The 21325-nt window shown below is 56.2% G+C and overlaps 1 protein-coding gene across 1 annotated transcript in view; it reads right to left on the bottom strand.

Moving 5' to 3' along the window:
* Positions 1–21325, bottom strand: part of DNAAF5 (dynein axonemal assembly factor 5) — a 41950-nt gene that overhangs the window by 2819 nt on the left and 17806 nt on the right. The window contains exons 5-12 of the mRNA XM_039226097.1: positions 18348–18580; positions 16989–17201; positions 13167–13310; positions 11731–11899; positions 9755–9902; positions 7903–8053; positions 6381–6537; positions 3493–3684 (exon numbers count right to left, since the gene is read on the bottom strand). Coding sequence (XP_039082028.1) covers positions 3493–3684; positions 6381–6537; positions 7903–8053; positions 9755–9902; positions 11731–11899; positions 13167–13310; positions 16989–17201; positions 18348–18580 — 1407 coding nt within the window. The remainder of the gene's footprint in view (positions 1–3492; positions 3685–6380; positions 6538–7902; positions 8054–9754; positions 9903–11730; positions 11900–13166; positions 13311–16988; positions 17202–18347; positions 18581–21325) is intronic.

Genomic DNA, 21325 nt, shown 5'->3' with positions numbered 1-21325 from the left:
TGGGTATGCGAGAAATTTCTGTACCTTCCTCTCAATTTAGCTCTAACCCTAAGGACACAAGGCTCACAGCATAGGCAAACAGAATAAAATATATCAGAGGGGCGCCCAGAAGGCTCAGTCGCTGAGGGTCTGGATTGTGATTTCGGTCAGGTCACAATCTCACAGTGTTGTAGGTTCGAGCCCCGTGTCCAGCTGTGCTGGGAACAGAGCCTGCTTGAGACCCTCCTACTCCCTCTGTCCCTCCCAGTTTGCACTCTCTCAAATAAATAAACTTAAAAAAAAAATCTTGGAGCTATTGATGGATCACAAAAGACTCAAAATCCCCAATGGTGGGTTTTGCATGTCATTTTGGCCTTAGAAATGTATGTTAGCAGACGAACTGGCCTAGGATGAGTCAATCCTCTCATTACACTGATGGTGCTGATTCACTCAACAAACACCTCTCACAGGCCTCCTGTGTGCTGGACTCCGAGGACTTCCGTCCAGTGACCCTTCACACTGTAGTCTGACAGCAGCATGTGGGAGTCAGGAGGAGGAGGAAGACTGGGAGGAGCACAGAGAGTCAGAAGGAGGAGGAAGGCTGGGAGCAGCACACGAGAGTCAGAAGGAGGAAGAGAAAGACTGGGAGGAGCACACGAGAGTCAGAAGGAGGAGGAAGGCTGGGAGGAGCACAGTCAGAAGGAGGAGAGGGCAGAGTCTTCCTGGTCACCACTGGGATGGCCATGGAGGGGGTCTGGCGGGTGCCGGGCTCTGGGTGGGAAGGGAGTTGGAGGGCGCAGTGGGTTGAGGACTGGCCTCAACCAAGCTGCCTTGCGGGAGCGCTGTGGTAGACGCAGGAGGGGCGAGTGGAGGCAAGCACACTTAGGAGGCCATTGGATTCGCCTCTGAAGCGTGTGCCCTCGGTCACGAGGGCGATGGAATGAGCACTGGTGGGAATGGGGACAGGGTGGGGGGAGCGGGGCTGCCGAGTAGGGGCCGGTGCCTGGGCTTGGCCTGAAGGTCACGCTGTGGTGCCCAGCAGACTCTTGTGTTCTTGGAGTACCTGGGCGTGTGCATGTCTAGAGTCCAGGGCAGACGTCCAGCCTGGACTTACTTTAGGGGGACACCTGCACATGGGTGGCGTCTGAAGCCAGGAGAGGAGACGAGGTCACCAAGATGCGAAGTGCAGAAAGCAGAGGGACGGGAAGAGACACAGGCACCACAGGGGTGTGTCCCGCAGTCCTGTCCGAGTGCGAGCAGGTGCAGAGGAAGAGTCCCAGGCAGAGGGCAGCCCTCAGCAGCCAGGCTCTCGGGCACCAGGACAAGAATGGCTCTGGGGGTCAGGGGACACACAGGCTGGCCATGGGACAGAAGAACAGTCCTTAGTCAGGAGGTCCCCGAGGCGTGAGGTGCCGATGGGAGGCCAGCAGGGGGAGCCAGTCATAAGGAGCCTTCCCTGGTCTGCTGAAACGGAGGGACGAGGGCAGCTGGGGCTAGTCCATGCCTGACTCTCAAGCAGGGACAGAGAGGGCGGGACATGCTAAGGGCTGGTGCTGCCTGAGTGCTGAGGTCAGCGTGCACACCAAGGTTGGGGGGCAGGGGCAGAGGGGTTGACCTGCCCCAACGTCTCTGCCACCTTTGGCAGGCTAAGGACGTGCAAGGCACGTGCTGCTCCCCTGGGTCCTGGACCCTGGGGCTCTGGCAGCCTCTGGGCTGCAGGCCAGGGAAGAGGGACAGGGCTGTTCTCGCTCTTCTGAGGGCGGGGGTGGGGCAGCGAGGAGAGCAAGGTGGTGTTTGTGAGGACCTGGCCAAGCAGCCCAGGCCCAGCCTGCGCACAGCACCACCCAGCTGTCGCCCACACCTGCAGAGACGGCCCTCAGGGGTCTGGGAGTCAAAACCGTGTCCAGGACACCACAGGGCCCGGCTGCCCACTCACTGTGCGGCGAAGCAGGGGTGGCCTGCTGTGGGGTCCATGAACCTCCCGGTGCCACCCACACCCACCAAGTTCCCTCAAGAATGTACTTGATAAAGCAGTAAAAATTCTTTTGTTAGATCAGGCACCCAAATTTTAATTTAATTCATTAACTTAGAGTTAGATTGTGATAATTTTATTGACTTGACAACGTCTACCTTTTACCTAGAACGTTCAGCTCGTTAACCTTCGATGAGACTGCGGCAGAGATTGGATCCGGTGTCTGTCTGCGGTCTGTCCCTGCCTCTGTGCCCCTCCTGGGCCCCTCTCCTGACTCCGCATTGGTGTTTTGAGTATTTTTAGGGCCCCCTCAGACCTGTTTGTCGGCACTGTGCCTGCACTACTTGGCAGCACACGCTCACTGTGCTTCACATCCCTGCTCTGGTGGCGGGTGGGGGGAGGGGCACAGTGGGTGTGTCTGGGTCCCCAGGACGCCGCCCCCACGACAACACACAGACTCAGGTCACCTGCACTTGGGTGCCTGGCAGCACCCTGTCTCAGAAATGAACAGAGTGACAGCGCTTATGGCCAATGATAAGATTTAAGGTTTCAGGTGGAAACTGCAATTGGGAAGCTTGTTCCCGCCGCCGCTGGCTGGATGGCTTCCTGCAATTCTTCTTCCTGAGACTTTTCTGAGCTCGATGCCCACAAACATGACTTCTGGACACAGTGTAACGAAACGTCAATGTCAGGACGATACATGTGATTCGATAGCTGACGTGTGTTCACCATGCAGGACAAACCAACAGGCGTGGGTATAGTAAAACTCCGTGTGACCCCCCAAGAGGACTGGAGTCAACCCCCACGGGACCTCCCCCTGGGACGACCGCATGGCCGGTTCGGGGTGGCATCAAGGTCCACCTGTAGTTCCGCGAACAGGCACCCTGGCCTCTGACCGTGTACCTGCCTGTGGGCCAGTTCCTTCACGCACTACCCCAACAACAGGCACCATGGCCGAGAACGCGCACCATGGCCGAGAACGCGCGCCATGGCCAAGAACACAGAAGCTGCGAACACTCAGCTCCTTCTATCCACATGTGCAGAAGGGCAAGGCGATGCTACTCTGTTTGTGTGTTATTGTGTTTTAGAAAATATGTTTCCGGCGTGCCTGGGTGGCTCAGTTGGTTGAGCATCTTACGCTGGCTCAGGTCATGACCTCACGGTTCGTGAGTTCAAGCCCCATGTCCGGCTCTGTGTGATGGCTCGAAGCCTGAAGCTGCTTCAGATTCTGTGTTTCCCCCTCTCTCTGCCCTTCCCTCACTGGTGGGGTCTCTCTCTCAAAAACAAATAAATGTTAAAAAAAATTTAAGAAAAAAAGAAAATTTACCTTTTAAAACTACAGATTAGTTACTTTAACATGTAATGGACTTTCGGTTACGCTATACAGATAACCAATTATTTTTCTCAACATTAGTTTCTATCATGGTAAACGTGGAGGGCTGTACGCCACCCTGGAGACCAGTGCACAGGGGCCCTGTGCGGCCGAGCTCACACACTTGGGACGGGCTTCACAACGCAGCACACGTTGCGGGGGCTCCTACCTAAAACTGCGTCCTGGACAGAGCCATCTGGGTCGTCGAGGTACACGAGGAGCTCTCTGTACAGGAACTGAATGTGGCTCTGGTAGTAGGACTTCCCATCGTCGTTTCTGACACACGCCAGCCACGTGACCAAGCTGGAGGCAGCTGCCAGCCTCACTTCGTGGGAGACGTCGTCCAGACGCTTCAGGAGTTCTGGAGGGAGGGCGGGGGCGACAGTGAGACCAAAGCCGGCACAGACGTGCGCTGGAGCCTCTGGAGCGGGGTTGCCCCAACCCGGGGCACTTGCCCTCAGCCCTGGGAAACCAACATTCTGTGAGGACATTGGTGCTGACGTGCCAGGGCCTGGGGGCAGCTCCTGGTGTCCCACTGGCCACAGGGTGGACACCGGGCAGGGTGGGAAGAGCAGCGGACTGCCCGAGCTGCTCTCCCTGTTACCTCACCTGTGAGGCATCCCCGGGCTCTCTGTGGCTCTGAGATGTTCATCTGTCACCTCGGGCATCCCACCCTGGCTGCCCTGGCCCCCTGATGTGCCCCCCTCCCCACCCCACTGGACTCTGGGGACAGAGCTCAGGGCCCAGTGACACGACAGCCAGCACCTATATCAGTTTTGTTTCTGCTGAGCTCTGAGGCCAGACCACTTGGCCGCTGAAAACAGGACCCATGTCTCCAGTGAATAGAAACCCTCGCTGTTCATGGGTGAGGTTTTTATCACACATATACTTCTCTCACCCAACTACAAGAGATTGCTGGACCTGTGGACTGGCTGGGTGCCTCTGGGGACTCAGCAGTCGCTCGGGCACTCAGTGAGCAGGGCAGGAGGTAGCCATGGCGGGGGAGCAGGGCTGTGGCCCCCAGGGGGCGGGAGGCCTGGTCCCGGAAGCAAGCAGGTAGGGCTGCGGGCTTGTGCTGCTCTGCTCCCTGCACGTGGCCCTTCGGACTCCCAACGGGTGCCACCTCAGGGCAGGCGCGCTTTCCTAAGGGTTTGGGCATCACCCAGTCCCAAGACCATGGCCCGGTGGGCACACCACCACCAGCGGCCCGCAGGGACTCCTCCCTGTCCTCACTCCCTCCAGCTCAGGCTGACACAGCGCGGTGTGTTTCCCTGTGCCAGTGCCCTTGGAGCCTCCGGTTTCAAGAAGTGGCTGGAAATGCACATCTGTGCCCGGGGTTGGTGTCACATGCTATGGCGGCCTCGGAACAAAGGCCGGCTCCTGTGGAGCCCGTGTTGGGTGCATACGTGTCCTTGATAGGACTTCGGGGTGTCCCACCCCCTGCAAACATGTCCTACCCCCTGCAAACACGGAACTGGTCCCAAGAAAGGAGCGGGTGAGGAAATCCTTTTGTAATGAAAACAGCCCCCAAAGCCCAAATACGTGCAGTCTGTTCACTGGCTCTTGCTTTTAGACGTGAGCAAAATCCCAAAAGACCCCTACCATCACCAAATGACCTGTTCACAAACAGAACGGTGAAGGCCGGTGGTAGGAATGTGGTGTTTGTTGTGACAAAACTAAACACAAAAAGCGAAAAAGAAACTTGAAGGAACATGCGAGAAAGGTGACTTCAGCTCTGATTTCACCAGGTGGCTTCCTGCTCCACATCAAGATGCACTGTCTGCAATTCCAGAATATTCTGAGCCGCCACCTCTTCCAGCGTCAGCAGTATACCCCTCCTCCCAGAGCTGGGAGCGCGCACGGGAGCCCCTGTCCCCTGTCCCTGCCACGTTCAGTCTCAAGCACCAGTGGCTCCAGCTCTGGATTTCGGGGACTGGTTTTCATTTCCAGGAATTCTGAAAACCACCTTTCAGGAACGACTACGTCCTGTAGTGCAGATGACAGCACGGCTGTGTGGCTACAACGGGGCATGGAGATGGGGTGCGCCCGCAGATGCTGCTCATCACAGCTGACGCTGATGCTCCTCCTCCCCCTCCCCATCTCCTCTCCATCTCCCCCTCCCTCTCCTCTCCATCTCTCCCTCCTCCACCCCTCCCTCCTCCACCTCCACCTCCTGCATCTTCTCTTCCTCCTCCACTTCCTCTTCTTCATCCACCTTCTCCTCCTCACCGTCCTCCACCTCCTCCTTGTCCATCACCCTCCTCCTCCTCCTCGTCCACCATTTCCGCCCCTCTTCCATTTCTTCCACCTCTTCCTCCTGAGTCTCTCCTCCTCCACCTCCACATACTCCACCTCCCCCTGCACCTCCTCTTCCTCCTCCATCTCCTCCTTGTCCTCCACCTTTTCCTCCATCTCCTCTTCCTCTCCTCTTCCATCTCCTCCTACATCTTCTCTACCTCCCCCTCCACCTCCTCCTCGCCATCCACCATCTTCTCTCCTCTTCCACCTCTTCCTGGATCTCCTCCACAGGGCCCTCCCTCCCATCGGCACGCACAAGCCTAGAACATCTGCTGGGCTCCTTCTCATCTGTACCTTCGTACCTGTTTGCAATCTTGTCAGAGCTCTGAGCTGGCTTCCAAAACGTCTATCCCTGTAGCGTTGGGATCCTTATTCTCCTCAACACTGGGTGCTCCATGTTCTCAGGAACCCTCTGCACTTGCTACTGCGCTTGGGTGGCGGGAGGGGGGGGGTTCCTCTGCCTCTGCCCCTGAGACTCCCCTGGGGCGTGGGCTCCACAGAAGCAGAGGCGAGGGATGGAAGACGTGGCTGGTGCGGGAGTGCCGCGTCTGTCCTCACAGCTGGGCCTGGCTGCAGTGCCTGCTCCGGGGGCCCCGCGGCCCAGGCTGGGGCTGCCTTCCTCGCCCCCACATGCAGCGCCCATGCTCACTGACGGCTCGTCAGCCACGGCTGCGTTTGGACTCCTGGCCCCAAGCCCAACGAAAGTCCAAGTACCAATGTCTGTCTCTCTCTAAAAGAGACAGACCCACACGGTCCTACCGGGGTAAATCCCGATGAGCTTATCGGGGTCAGCCGCACCACCAGAGGTCTTCAGAAACGTGGTCATGATTCGGCACGAAATTAATCGAGTCATCTGAGAATCCTCTTCTAGGGAAGTTAGAATCTGCGGCATCAGCGTTTCCTGCACCTTCCGGATCTGCGATCAGAAGACAGAGGGGGAGTGGTGGCCAGCTCTGCCCCAGCGGTGACAGAGTGGGTCGCTCGTTGTGTACACGTCACCCACAACGAAGGAGCCCGGCTCTCACAAACATAAAGGAGTCTGGAAAGCTCTTTTGAAACTTTTATATGAGAACATGAACTTTGACTTTAACATCTAGATGACTTGGGTGCCTTGGTGGCTCATTCGGGTGAGCGTCTGACTTCAGCTTGAGTCATGATCTCGCAGTTTGTGAGTTTGAGCCCTGCCTCGGGCTCTGTGCTGACAGCTCAGAGCCTGGAGCCTGCTTCAGATTCTGTGTCTCCCTCTCTCTGGCCCTCCCACGCTCACGCTCTTTCTCAAAGATAAACACTAAAAAAAGAAACAAAAGAAATAAAATCTAGGTGATCTGAAGAGTTTTATTTAATGTGGTGGGGGGATAAGTCCATCACTCACGAGGCCGCGGGGAGGGAAGCCCACAGGCTGCCCCATCCCAGCTTGGCTGCCTGCTGTGTCCACGCCATGCGGGATGTTCTAACTCAGATCGTGGCGGTTCACGTTTGCAACAGCGTGGATGGAACTAGAGAACATTGTGCTCAATAAGGTAAGTCAGTCAGAGAAAGACAAACACCACATGATTTCACTGATGTGGAATTTAAGAAACAACATAAACGAACACGGGGGAAGTGAAAAAAAAAAACCAAGATAAATACAGACAGGGAAGCACACCACAATAGACTCTTAACTACAGAGAACAAACAGGGCTGCTGGGCGGGGGATGGGCTCAATGAGTGAGGGGCATTAAGGAGGGCACTTGCTGGGACGAGCCCTGGGTGTCATCCAAAAATGATGAATCACCAGATTTTATTCCTGAAATTATTATTACCCTGTATGTTAACTAACTTGGGTTTAAGTAAAAAAAAAAAAAAAAAAAGATAATAAAAGAAAATCTGTTTTAGAAAAAACCACGGTGGTTCCGTGGCCCAGGAGGTGGGGCTCACACAGTAGATGATCACCTGGCCAGGTGTGTGCAGCCCTGGGGCTGAGCGGAGTGACAGCAAGGCCTTCAACCTGCAGAACCCCCCCCACCCCATTTCCCTAATCCCGTTAGCTCCAGGTAGGTGGAACAGCAGTGCAGAAACACCAAGGTCGGCCAAGCTTAGGCAGGTTCCTGTGGCAACGCTCTCTGCTCTGTAAAGAACAGCATTCAACACACACACCTAAGAGAAGCCCCAGGTGATCGAAAGCAAAATGCCTGGGTCACGCTGGCGGGTGGCTCCCCTCCACACCCCGTGAGATTCAGAAAGCAGCCTTTGGCTGCAGGTGTGCTCCCCCCACCCCCTGCAGGTGTCCCCAGAGCCCCACCTGCTCCTCCGTCAGGACATCACTGCTGATGAGTGCCCAGAGGCAGGAAACAGCCGCCGTGCGAATGGCTGCGGCCGTCCTCCCCGCATGCCACTGCAGGTTGGGGACCAAGATGTCCTTTGTCACAGTGTCGAGGTAGTGGTGAAAGTGCCTGGGGTGAAGACAAGAGAGGGCGGGTAAAGGGAGCCCATGGGGCAGAGGGGAGCCGGAACGGGGATGGCTGCCTCCCTAGGGCGGGTGCCCTGCAGGGGAGGAGGTGCGTGGGGGGGGGAGCGGAGAGCCAGGATCCTTCCCAGCTCCTGGTGGCCTCTGCTGGGCCCAGCCCCAGGTCCTGAGCTGCAGGGGTGAGGCTAAGCTGCAGGGGCCTCGCTTGTCTCTACTGGGCTCTGAAAAAGGAGGCGTGAGGTCACCGGGCACATCGACCAGGCCAGCGAAGTTGCTTGCACGTGTGGCTGTCCTACACACGCACACTCCCCTCTGACCAAGGGGAGAGCACCGCAGGTCTGTACCCAGGGCCTGAGCGCCATGGTTCCGAGATGTGGGCATTCCTGCCAGCAGTCTGGGCGCGTGGCCTGGAGGTAAGCTCACGCGTCCCGCTCCGCCTTGTGGCTCACGGGGCAGGGCCCCTCTGAGCACCCTGTTACAAGGCACTCAGAGAAGCCTGAGCGTCCTCATGAATCCTACTGCACTGCCACCATTAGATTCAAACACGTTTGCTTGAACAAGAAATTCATCAATTTATTTCTAAACCTTATTCCAAAGCGCATTTCAAAGGTGGCTCACATCTCAAATACTAGCTGTCCTAGAATACCAAAAAGGTGTGGTCTCCAAGGGGAGGCCCTCTGGCTCGCCCTGCACCCTGCCCTCCTGCCTCTGGCTCTGTCCCCCTCCTCTGCTTCCTCCTCCACAGACTCCCTTCTGGGGAAGGCTCCACCTGCTTGCCTCCAGCAGGGGGCATCCCAGGGCCAGCGATGCAGGTTAGCAGCAAATCTGGTTCTGAACGACGCGTGCATGTGCACGCACACACACTCACACATGCTCACTCGATTAGGTTCTCAACGTGCTTTAACTTGTATGCATTTTCCTATTTCCTGCAAAATGATTTACGTGAGGGCTTCCTGGAAAGACCTGACCCCGAGTCCTGCTCTCTGAGGCTTCTGGCGAAGTGGCTGGAAGAGCCAGGGCCACGCGCTGGCCAGGCGGCCGCTCTGGTGTGCAGAGTCGGGCAGCAGCCTGGGGCCGGCCAGAACTGCGCTGAGATCACGCAGCTGACTTCATGGAGTGGCTCGCTGGCGCACAGGAAGGTCCACGCTGGAATGAGGACACACATGGGCAGCAAACAGGGTTCCCAGCCCACGGATGGGACAGGGTGACGGGGTGATGAGGAGCCGCCCCAGGGAAAGGTCCCAGCATGCCTGTGACACGGCAGGACATGCTTCTTCCGAGGCGATGGGGTCCCCACACGCCTCACCCTCCACGCGGCCAGGGGGTGAGGGGCACCCATGCGGCACCCGACCCATCAGTGTCTGCTGGCCTGACATGGGTTTGCTGCCCCAAGTTCTTGCAAACAACAGGGCTTCCTCACCCTTTAACCACTAACGGTGATTCGGGCCATTCTGTTAGGTTTCAAAGGCACCAAAAGGCATCTAAAGCTGAGAATGGCTAATACATAAGCCATTAATAGTTACTGTTCCCTACGACCTCTTCATGTGATGGAATTTTAACAGCCACGTGGAAAGGACTGGGACTTCGCATCTGTCCGGGCAGGTACTCGCTGCCGCGGCTGGCGCCACAGCCCAGGGTGACCCTGGCTCCCGCCTGAGAGCACCCTGCAGGGGCTGGATAGACCTACCCCTGGGAGTCGACCGTCTGCTGCGCGCTCAGCAGCAGCTGCGACAGGGAGGAGAAGAGCCGGAGGCGCATTTGCGGGTCGCGGGCCGGCTGGAGGCAGCTCCTAAGGACAGCCACCAGGTGGGGTAGCACTTCTCCCAGTGCGGGGCCTGCAAACACACAACACATGGGTGACCATGGTCCTGCAGCCGGGCGCTGGGGAGCAGCAGTCAGCATAGGTGCGGCTATGACTGCTCCACTGCCTTCCTTTCCTTTTTGGATCGAGGGGGTCCCCATAAAAGCAAACATTTAACCCCCAAATCGTGCTGTTTGGTATGGTGACTTTCTGTTTCCTCACAGTTTCCCAGATTCTTAAAAACAAAACAAAGCATTAAGTCTAGCAATATTTTAAAGATCAACCCCAATAAGTTATTCAGAACACGGAAGGTGTTCACTGTCCGCCTCTGTGCCTGGCAGCCACCGGCCTTCCCAAGCCTCTGCCAGACAGGCGCCTGCGCAGCTTCCACATGGGCAACGAGCCTTCGTATCTGGAAGCGCAACGAGTCGTGATCGGAATAAAGAGTCCCCGAGGTGCAGGCATGCTTGGGTGGCACAGACACGGGTCACGGAGCACCCTCCCTGCTGGGTGAGCCCTCCCCCAGCCACCCCGCTCACAGCGTGCTTGTCCCCACGGCAGGGCCAGGAGCAAACAAAGCGACCTAAGTTTCCCAGATGTGCTGTCTGGAATCTGGGGTCAAACCCACTACATGGAAACGTGAGGCCGCAAGGTAACCTGGGGGCAGCGAGAGAAACAAAGGCAGATGTGGCGTGCGGCCCGGGAGCAGGACACTGCCAGTGCCGGTCACCCCTTGTCTGCTCACACCCTCCAGGGCACCTGCACAGGACACCGAGGTCTGGGCAGCTCTTGCTGGGAGGGTGGGGGTGGAGGTGCGCTCTCTCTCAGGGAGAGACCCCCGTCTCCCACCTGAGGCCGATTTTCCATAAAAGTACAGAGAGGAGAAGGGCTTTGGAGCATCTTCCGGCCTCTCCACAGATGCACTTTCCCCTGGCACCATCACTGTCCCCTTTACCATCCAGGCGCCACATATCCCGTTTTTAACAAGTTGAGTCTGTGGGATGCTCTCCGGACAACAGGGTAAGGAGACACGTGACCGCAAGCGTCCTGCACTGGATGGACATGGGGGGCCACGCAGGGTGAGGGGCACCGGGTGACCAGCCCGCCAGAGCAGGCTGTGTGTGAAACAGGAAGCTTCCACACATGGGCTGTAAGAATACGACATTCACGCTTTGAGGAAACACTTGGGAAGGTGCAGTGTGGCCACATCCCCCCTTTTCCCAATCAGCCCTGAGGTTTATGGGCTCCCGCGCTTCGGGAAGCAGCATCTGGCCATTTTCTAAGCTGGGGGGGCGGAGGTGGGAAAGCTGCTCAGGGTCTCAAATCTCTTTTTCTCCCTTTTTTAAGAATCTTTTGAAACAAGGTCTGTCCAGGGAAGCCTCCAGAGCCGTCCCAGAGAGGAATCTGTACAGGGCAGGGGAAGGCACAGCTGTGAGCACAAGCTCTGCCTACTGAATGTTCTTTCATCCACCCGGTGGCCTGGGGGGTAGGGGGGATGGGCCCGGAGGCACCTGGACTGCGGGGGCCCACGCTGCGTGCTCTGTCCGTGGTGACACTGAGGAGGTTGTGAGGAACATAGGCTACACGAGCGGCCCTGAACAATCATGTCTTTGAGGCCTAACATGAACTGTGTGGTGTCTGGCAGCCCTTGTGGCTTTTTTTTTTTTAATGTTTGTTTATTTTAGAGAGACAGACACAGTGCGAGCAGGGGAGGGGCAGAGAGAGAGGGAGACACAGAATCCGAAGCAGGTTCTGGGCTCTGAGCTGTCAGCACAGAGCCTGACGTGGGGCTCAAACTTACAAACTGTGAGATCAACTGACAGCCACCCAGGCGCCCTGATGTCAGGGCTTTGGGAGCTCACCTGCGTGGGCGAGCAGCACGGTGAACTGCAGGAGCTCTGCCGAGTGGACGGTCCAGTCAAGGTGCGAGGCGGCCAGCCACTCCATGAGGGGGCCTGCGTGCTCCCGGTAGAGGTCCTGGCTGCTGTCCATGTCCTGGGCCGCGGCCAGTGCATCCATGGTCTCCTGGACCTGGAAGTGTGAGTCACAGGCTGGGGAAGCCCAACTCCTAAAGCTCACAAAGCCCAAGCGAGCCCCACCGTCATTGTCATCAGTGAGAGCTCTCGGGCACGTGGGCTAGGGCGACCCGGTTCATGGTGAGCGCCCCACTGCTGAGGCCACATGACACGATGGAGCCCCTGGAGCGCCCGCCAGGGCTAGACTGCAGGGGCCTGTCCGACAGCTGCTGCTCACGCTGGGTCGGGGCTGTCTGCACCACAGGTTAACAGACAGACTGGCGTTTAGGAGACATTCAGCTGCTGCCCTACTGTGCACTAGGCTTCCCGGGGAGCCACCCTCTCCTGGGGTCCTTAGGGCCCTCTGTGGCGGAGGAGCCGGGCCCCCACTACCCCGATCCGTGAGGAACACGGGTGCCTGATGGCTGCAGGGCACCGAGGCGGCATAACCTAGGCCTGCCGGGTCACCCTGTCACCAGGCCTTCTGGCAGTGACAATGGGTGAGGGGACAGGAGACAGGCCGGCAGCCACCTCCCAGCAGCCCCCGACAGCTGCTCGGTCTCCTCCCTGTGGGTGGGTCCCAGGCACCTGGGTTTGCTCTGGCGAGCGTGTGTGGCCCTGCAGCGAAAAGCTGCCTGCCGAGGTGGGTGCCCTTTGGAAAAGCTGTTTTTAAACTAAAGAAAACTAAGTTCAGAGGCCCAAGAAAGGCAAGGGAGGGCCGGGGGGCCCGCAGATCCGGGGCATGGGGCCCCGAGGGGCTCCCCGGTGCCTCTCCACCACACAGATCAGCCCCCCGAGATCTGCCCACAGCCACAGGAGGCAAACACCCCCTCCTGATGGCCCCTGGAGTCCTAGGGAACCTGGACACAGGAGCGTTTAGAACCTGACCCCAGAACTGAGTGAACAGAAGAAATTCTGTAAAGCTGCCCTGTAATTAAATAGGAAATACGACGCTATTTTCTCTCTAGGCGAGCAGTCACCTGTGCATTTAACCACAGATGGGAGGAGGGGTTAAACATGTCCTGTCTGTTTGTCTGCAGCTGTCTCCTGAGACACGACGATAAACGGGCAGCTGGAGGGGATGTGATACCTCGTGCGCCCCCAAGGCTGTCTCACGAGTGACTCATCCCAAATGTCCCACACGCCTTCCACCTTTCCTGCTCAGCTGAGCGGGCAAGCCCGAGGCTCCCGAGTGCACAGCAGGAGGATTCTGGAGGGTGCTTCCACCTGCCTGGGGATGAGCATCCTCCTTGGCATGAGCCCTGTCCCCCATACAACCTCACCTTGTCGCCGAGGCCTGTGGCACCTGACAGAGCCTCTATGGTCACCAGCACCTCCATGAGCTGCAAGCTGCACCCTCGGCAGTCCCCCGGGCACACGGACACCAGCGTCTGGACGCACAGCAGCAGATGTTCCCCGTATAGGCGCTGTGGAAACAGTGGGAAGCACCGTGAGCCAGCTCTCCCCAGCCTGTGTGCCCCTGCCCCCCACCGCGCTCCCCAGGGTCCCCCTGTTCCCTCCCCACCACCCTTCTGTACTCACAGCCCCAGCTCCCTCCCCTCCTGCTCCTCTGCCCCCTCCAGCTCCTGCCTCCCCCTGCACCAGGATCCACCTACAGGACACAGTATACTATGGCCACAGATTAGAACACATGGACCCTAAGGAGGACATTCTTTGACAAGAAAACTTTTATGGCGTACTTTCCCAGGAAAAGCTGAACACAGCACAAGAAAGGAAGACTTAATAGTCTCTCGGTTATCTTTAAAGTTTTTATGCATTAGCAACACATCCCACAGAATTCACGAGGGAAACGGATTTGCTTGCAAACACCCAGCCCCCCCACCTGCCCCCAAAACTAAGAGAAAAAGTGGAGGGAGGTGGACGCACAGGTGGAGTCAGAGCCCATGGCAGCCAAGGTTTCTCTTCTGTGGCTGTGTGCGTCCAAGTCTTCTTGCAGCATTAGGTTTTTAACAAAAGCAGAGAACTTCTGTGGCTCAGGAAACGCTTCCCGACAGCCAGGAAGACAAGGGGAGGCTCCCCTCCTGGTCTTTCAACCTCATAATCTGTGGGCAGGAACACGTCCACATGCGCTTCCAGTGCGTCCCTCCACACGTGTGCTTCACGCGTTTCTCACAGGGCAGAAGGGATGGGGTCATGGTCACAAAGCAGCGTACAGATGCGGGAGGTATGCGCTCACACTGTCCTGCTGCCGGGGGCGGGGAGGTCCAGAGGTAGCTCTGGGGCTCACGCACAAGTGACACAAACCACGAAGATTTAAACAAAGAGCTCACACAGGATCACAGAGGAGTGTGGTCTGCGCACGCCTGGCGCCTCACGAGCCAGACAGGACGAGACCTTGAGGGCTGGGGATCCAGCTCCCACAAAAAGCCAGACAGTGGTTTCGCTCAAATCCTCACATGTCCCATGGCCCAATTCCTTTCGGGCCTGGACTGATCGCAATGGAGTTTCTGAGGATAAGAGTTCAGCTAATTTCTTTTTTGTGGTTAACAATGAGTGGGGGAGGGTCAGAGAGAGACAGAGAGAGAGAGAGAGAGAATCCCAAATAGGTTCTGTGTTGTCAGCTCAGAGCCTGACTTGGGGCTCGATCCCACGAACCTGAGCTGAAATCAAGAGTTGGATGCTTTAACTGGCTGAGCCCCAGGCCCTACTCAGCTAATTTCTGAAGTGACCTACACCAAACACTCCAGGAGCGATTCCATTAGGAAGAAGTCCCCTCTGAGGCATGAGCTACTCGCTTCCATGGGCGGTCTCGGGGCGCATGCTTGCCTGTGCCGGGCAGTGAGAACGCACGTGTTTCCACTGGCACTGGCTACAGAGATGGTCCACCTCTGCCTGCGTCCCAGGGACAGGCTGCACAAGGACACCAGAGTCATGCTTTAGCTTCTGCCCCTGAACGTGTCACCTGAGGCTGCTGACTCTCGTGGGAGAAAGCGCCCAAGGCTGACATTTCAGTGACAACGCCCACACCCGTGCACCCTGGCTTTACACTAATTAAACAGGAGCAGGCGAGTTATCCTCATGGCATCAGACAATTTCCTCCCCTGGGGTACCTGTCACAAAGCAAACATTTCAAAGGAAAGGATCAAATTCCCTCGGCTGGGCCCCAGGTGCAGCGCTGGCCCGACGCACCTGGGATGGCTGTCGCTGTGGGTCCCAGCCACTCACACCTTCAGGGTACCTGTGCTGGGCTGACGCGGAGTTTCCGCCCCTCAGCTTGTTCATGAAGAACAGCTGCCTAGGGACGTCTGCAGGAGGCACAGCCATGTCCCAGGTCACCACGGGACCCTCCCGACCTCGGGGAGGACAGGGCCGCATCTGCCTCTGCCAAACTCTGGGTCTGTAAGGAAAGGGGAAGGAGGTGCTCGGGCTCTCCTTGCGCTGGCTGCTGGGCCCGGGACTGGCACACATCAAGAGCGACGCGTCCTCAGAGAGGTGTCTGTGTTTAAACACATCACTGCCTCCTTGAAAAAGCCGGATGAGGAGAAGCCAAACACTAAATCTGAACCACGTGAAGTAAGAGACTACGTTTTTCTACAGACCACGCTAAAGCACGAGAATTTTACTTTCTTTGCTGTAAGACATGAACTCTGTACTTAAACACCTGTACAAGGATGCCTGGGGGGGCCGGTCAGGTGAGCATCTGACTTTGGCTCAGGTCATGACCTCGTGGTTCGTGAGTTTGAGCCTCACACTCTCTCCCTCTCTGCCCCTTGCTCACTCGTGTGCTCAAAATAATAAATAAATAAATAAATAAATAAATAAATAAATAAATAAATAAAAAGCATCTATACAGTTTTCCAAATTCAGCTTTTAAGGAAAAGAAAAGTTTCTGGCTCACATATCCACATAGAATAATCAGAATCGTTTCCAGAACCATCTGAATAAATACGCAGAATCTACGCGGATTCGACCATCACGTTAAAAACAGGTTTGGGAAAAGGTGCAACGTGTGAGAAGCACCAAAACCAGGTGGAAGGGCTCACCAACACTCCCTGCTGAGACCTCAGCCCCACTTACCTCCGCGTGTTTGAAATGGCCTTGCAGCCTTGCATGTGGATTCGTGACCGAATCCAGACCACCTTGTTGCCCAAGGATGCGCGCGGAGAAAGGGCCAGGAGGCCCAGATGAGCCACAGCGCCCCAGGGCCTGGCAGGGCCTGAAGTCGTAGCCGGCCCCTCACCCACCGAGCAGTGCCCCCGCCCCCCCCCGGCCGCTTGCAGGGGAGAGTGGCTGGCAGAGCACTGGGGGTACAGGGCCGAAGCCCACCACAATCACACAAACCCAAAGTTCTTACACTTTTCTCAAGAGAAAACAATTATGAATTGTTTAAAAAGGTTAGGCCTGACCGCCCAGACCATGTCCAAGCGACACCCAGGGCAGACACCGATCACTGCTTCCAGTGCCCAGCTTGCTCGTCCCCAGCACGTTATTAAGATGCCCGGGGATGTGAGTGCCGCCCCAGCTAGTGGGGACAGGCTGCGGGCCCACGGCGGGGTGGGGGAGGTGCCCCCCAGAATCTGCTGTGCGCCCACTCCACAGTCAGTCCTTGGTGGGGACGCGCCCTGCTCCGCCGTGGGGCAGGTGGCAGGCGGCCAGCGTGCACCTTCAGTGTTTAGCTTTAACGTAAATGGCCACTGACTGGACAGAACAACGAGGCAGGAGGCGTGCGGGTGCCCAGACCTCGGCTGCCACTGTCTGGCTGAAGGGTCTGATGGGTGCAGGCCCCACCCAAGCCTGGCGAGAACCCGACCTACTAACCACCCGCGGTGAGGCATCCGGAAACCTGACCTACTATAACCATCTGCGTGATCTATCCCGGAACCTGACCTACTATAACCATCCGCGGTGATCTGTCCCGGAACCTGACCTACTATAACCATCCGCGGTGATCTGTCCCGGAACCTGACATACTATAACCATCTGCGGTGATCTGTCTCGGAACCTGATCTACTACTAACCACCCGCGGTGATGCGTCCCCGAACCTGATCTACTATAACCCCCTGCGGTGGTGCGTTGACAGCGCCGGCAGGGGGCGCCAACACCCACACAATGTGCTCCACCCGCCTCCCTTCCCACAACTTACGTTTTCAGAGCCTTGACAGATGTGGGGCCGGGCCAGCTCTGTGGCGATTATATTCAGGTGCGGCCGGAGGGCCTCCCGAGGGCACCCTCTGACGATGGACGCAAAGACCAGGAGGCCGGAGGGGGACGGCGACTTCTTCAGCGCAGGCAGGGTCAGCTTCAGAAACACCTCCGGGCTGACGAACACGCCGACCAGCTCAGCAGATCGGGTGCACTGCACAAGGAGGAGAGACGTTGGGGGCTGCCCCGCAGCTCCCCGCTGGCCTCCCCCTGCCCTCAGCAGAGGCAGTGGGAGGATCTGTGACCAGCCTGTGTGCCACAGGAAGTGCCCACGGCCCACTGCACATCACATCCCGGGGCTGCTGCCAGTGACCCAGGCTTGCTACAAAGAGCCACACGCTGGCACCGCCATGCCAGGGGCGCCCCTTGGCAGTCAGGACGGCAGGCCCTTGGGCATCGGGGAGTGAGAAAAGCTAGGCTCTAAAGGACAGGCCCAGGGGCGCCTGGGTGGCTTAGTCGGTTAAGCGTCCGACTTTCGCTTAGGTCATGATCTCGCGGTTCGTGGGTTCGAGCCCCGCGTCGGGCTCTGTGCTGACTGCCAGCTCAGAGCCTGGAGCCTGCTTCAGTCTGTGACTCCCTCTCTCTCTGGCCTTCCCCTGCTCACACTGTCTCTCTATCTCCTAGAAATAAATAAAAACATTTAAAAAAAAAAAATAAAGGACAGGCCCAGCAGGACCCCATCCTTGCAACACTCCAGGTGGTACAATACAGGGACAAGTGCCAGAGTGCCAGGCCTCTGTCGCAGGCCCACGTGTATCCAGAGTGAGGTCCACGCAGGCTGTCACTCAGCAACGTGGGGCAACCAGGACGAGGGAGGAAACCTAACTGAGGCTCAGCTGCTTCTCTCCACACACTAGGCCACAACCCTGCCTGGCTGCAGAGTCCGTGGGCATGACGGCCGTCAGAGCCAGGGAGGGCCCTGCTACGCTAGCTAGACCCTCAGGGACAAGACTGTCAGCGGTGTGGCCGGCTTGCTGGTGGGATCGATGCGTCCAGAGCCGTGGCCCGCATGCGCTGGGAGAGCAGCCATGAGGAACGGCAGGCTCGATCCTCCCAAGGAGTGACTCATACACGGCCCCCTCCACGGGCACAGAAAACAGACATGGGTTGTGCAGGGGCTGCAATGGGGGGAGCGGCTGCCAAGACCCCAGGGAATCTCCGACGATGGGAACGTTACCTTAGCCGTAGTGGCAGCTCTGCGGTGGCTCGCGTCAAACCCACAGACCCACGACCTGACACAGGCGGATGCTACAACCCAGACCTACAGCTCCGTGACCACGACCGGGAAGAGGCAACTCACACTGCTGACCACAGCCCGGTCGTCGTCGGCACAGCCTCGCTGCAGGGTGCGCAGGATGACCTCCAGGTGCTGTGTGATGTGCTCTTCGGCGTGGAGCAGCAGCACCGCCAGCAGCTGTGCGGCCTTCACCCGGGTCCCCGCCACCCAGTCGGTGATGTCGTGACAGATGGCGGGAAGGATCTTGGAGAGGTTTCTGAAAACGAGCTCCCGACAGCCCAGCCCCGGGCGATTCTCTGGAGGAGAAAATCAAAAGCTGGGAAACTCTCAAAAAACATCTCACGATTCCTATGGAAGGTTATTCCTCACGCGTTCCTTACTTGGGGCGCACCTGCCGGTTTTGTTTTTTTTTTTTAAGATTAAAAAAAAAATCTTTATTTATTTTTGAGAGTGAGACAGAAAGAGACAGTGTGAGCAGGGGAAAGGCAGACACAGAATCTGAAGCAGGCTTCAGGCTCTGAGCTGTCAGCACAGAGCCCAACGCAGGGCTTGAACCACAAACCAGGAGATCATGACCTGAGCCAAAGTCGGACGCTTAACCGACTGAGCCACCCAGGTGCCCCTCAGCTTGAAATCTTAAAAACGCAAACTGACTCTGAAGACAGAGATGAAGCCATAGTGTCCTCATTTAGCTTAAAAGTTTTGTACGGCAACCGAGGTGTAAGTGACAACAAAATGTACCATGTGCCTAACCTGATGTGTTCCGACACGTGGATACACTTCTGGACCAGGGCTGCGATCAGGATGCGGGTACCCATCGCCCCAAAGCTTCCTGCACCCCCCAGGGCTCCCCGCTCTGCTTCCTGTCACTGCACATGGGCTGTCTCTAAGGGGGACTGTGCAGTTCACCCTGCAGCCATCCGCGTGGCTTCATCCCTCTGCCTGTCGGTCACCAGCCGGGACCTAGGGCTGTTTCCTGGGCTGACTGTGACCAAGGCCAAGGCTGTGCGGACGAGGCGGCCGCTCCCCAGGGAGGCGACACTCCACTGAAGCAGCTGCCTTGCACTTTCCAAAGTGGCTGCGTCGGTCTGCATCCCCGCTGCCTGAGCGTGAGGGGGGCCAGTCCTCAACGACAGCCACTTAGAGGGTACGTGTCGCCTGCTGTGGTTTCCCGTTGTTTCCTAAGGATGTGGAACTTCCGTGGTGAGGCACTCTAAAAAAATCTGCCCACAAGGGCGCCTGGGTGGCTCAGTTGGTTAAGTGTCCGACTTCGGCTCAGGTCATGATCTCACGGTTCGTGGGTTCGAGCCCCATGTTGGGTACTGGCTGACAGCTAGCTCAGAGAGTGGAGCCTGTTTCAGACTTTGTATCTTCCTCTCTCTCTGACCCTTCCCTGCTCACGCTGTCTCTCTCTCTCTCTCAGAAATAAAAACATTAAAAAAATTTTTTTTAAAAATCTGCCCACGAAAAAATTGAACTCTTCTTATTATTGAGTTCTGAGCATTGTTTCTGCATTCTGAACACAGCCTTGCAATCTATAATTTGCAAATATTTTCCATCTGTAGCTGTTGCTTTGCTCTGTCAACAACTACGTTCTGGTGAAGCCCAGTTCATCGGCTCGCGATTCTGCACATGGTGCTCCCAAGCACACACGAGAGAACACCCAACCCACGCTCACAGGGGTTTACGGGATCAAGTGCTAATTTAGGTCCAGAATGCAATTCAGGTTAATTTTTGTATCATATGAGGAATGGATCCAAATTCATGCCCAATTATGTGCAAATCCAGTTCTTCCAGCACCAATGTTGAAAGACCATCCCTTCTCTGCCACAGTGTCACCGAATCTGTCAAAGATCAGACATCCACATTGGTGGGTGTCTACTTGTGGCCACGTGACCTCTGTCCCCCATCTGCCTGTCAGGTATACACCTGTCGGTTGGCTCTACGCTGTCTGGGGTCCTGCACCCTCACTCTGCGGGTTGTCTGGAAAAGGAAGTGTTAGCCTTTCAACTTTGCTCTTCGTGGTCAAAGTTCTGGTTGCCCTAGGTCCTCTGCATTGCCATGTGATTTTAGGGTAACTTTGTCAATTTCTACAAAAAAGGTTTCAAAGACTTGGATTAAAAGTTTGATCTTAAAATTTTTAAACTCTGTTCTCAAACTATTCCAAAAGTAGATGAGGAAGGAAAACTTCCAAATTCCTTCTGTGAGGGCAGCATCGCCCTGATCCCAAAACCACAAAAAAGGAGAACTGCAGGCCAGCTGATGACCAAATCTAACAGTACATTAAAAACTCACTCACCACGATTGAGGAGGATTTGGGTTGCAAGGGTGTTTCAGTCCTCACAAATCCATCCACATGATACATCCCATTAATAAAACAACAGAGAAGAACCATATGATCATTTCAACAGATGCAGAAAAACATTTGACCAAGTACAACATCCACTCGTGATAAAAACCCTCAACAAAGTAGGGATGAAGGAAAAACCTCAACATAATAAAGGCCGTTTATGAAAAACCCAGGGAACATCATACTCAATGGGGAAAAACCGAGAGCTTTCCATGAAGGTCAGGAACAAGACAAGGATGTCCACTCTCCCCACTGCTGTTCAACACGGTACAGGAAGTCCTAGCCACAGAGAGAAGTAAAGTTGTCACTATTTGCAGATGACATGACACTATATACGGGAAACCTGAAAGACTGCACTAAAAGGACTGCTGGAACTTATCTGTGAATTCAGTAAAGTCGCAGGACGCAAAAATCAATGTACAGAAATGTATTGTGTTCCTATACGCCAATAATGAAACAACAGAAAGAGAAACTAAGAAAACAATCCCGTTTACAATTGAATCAAAAATACAAGGGCACCTAGGAATAAACCTAACCAAGGAGGTAAAAGACTTGTATCTGAAGACTATAAAACATTAATGAAAGAAACTGAAGAGGATACAAAGAAATGCAAAGACATTCCATGCTCATGGATTGGAAGAATATTGCTGAAATGTCCATACCACCCAAAGCAATCTACAGATTTAAGATT

Source organism: Hyaena hyaena, unplaced genomic scaffold (assembly GCF_003009895.1).
Source record: "Hyaena hyaena isolate Hyena2069 unplaced genomic scaffold, ASM300989v1 scaffold_20, whole genome shotgun sequence".
NCBI classification, from domain to species: Eukaryota; Metazoa; Chordata; class Mammalia; order Carnivora; family Hyaenidae; genus Hyaena; species Hyaena hyaena.
Note: the sequence above shows the minus strand (reverse complement) of the source record. Positions and strands in the feature narration are given on the sequence as shown.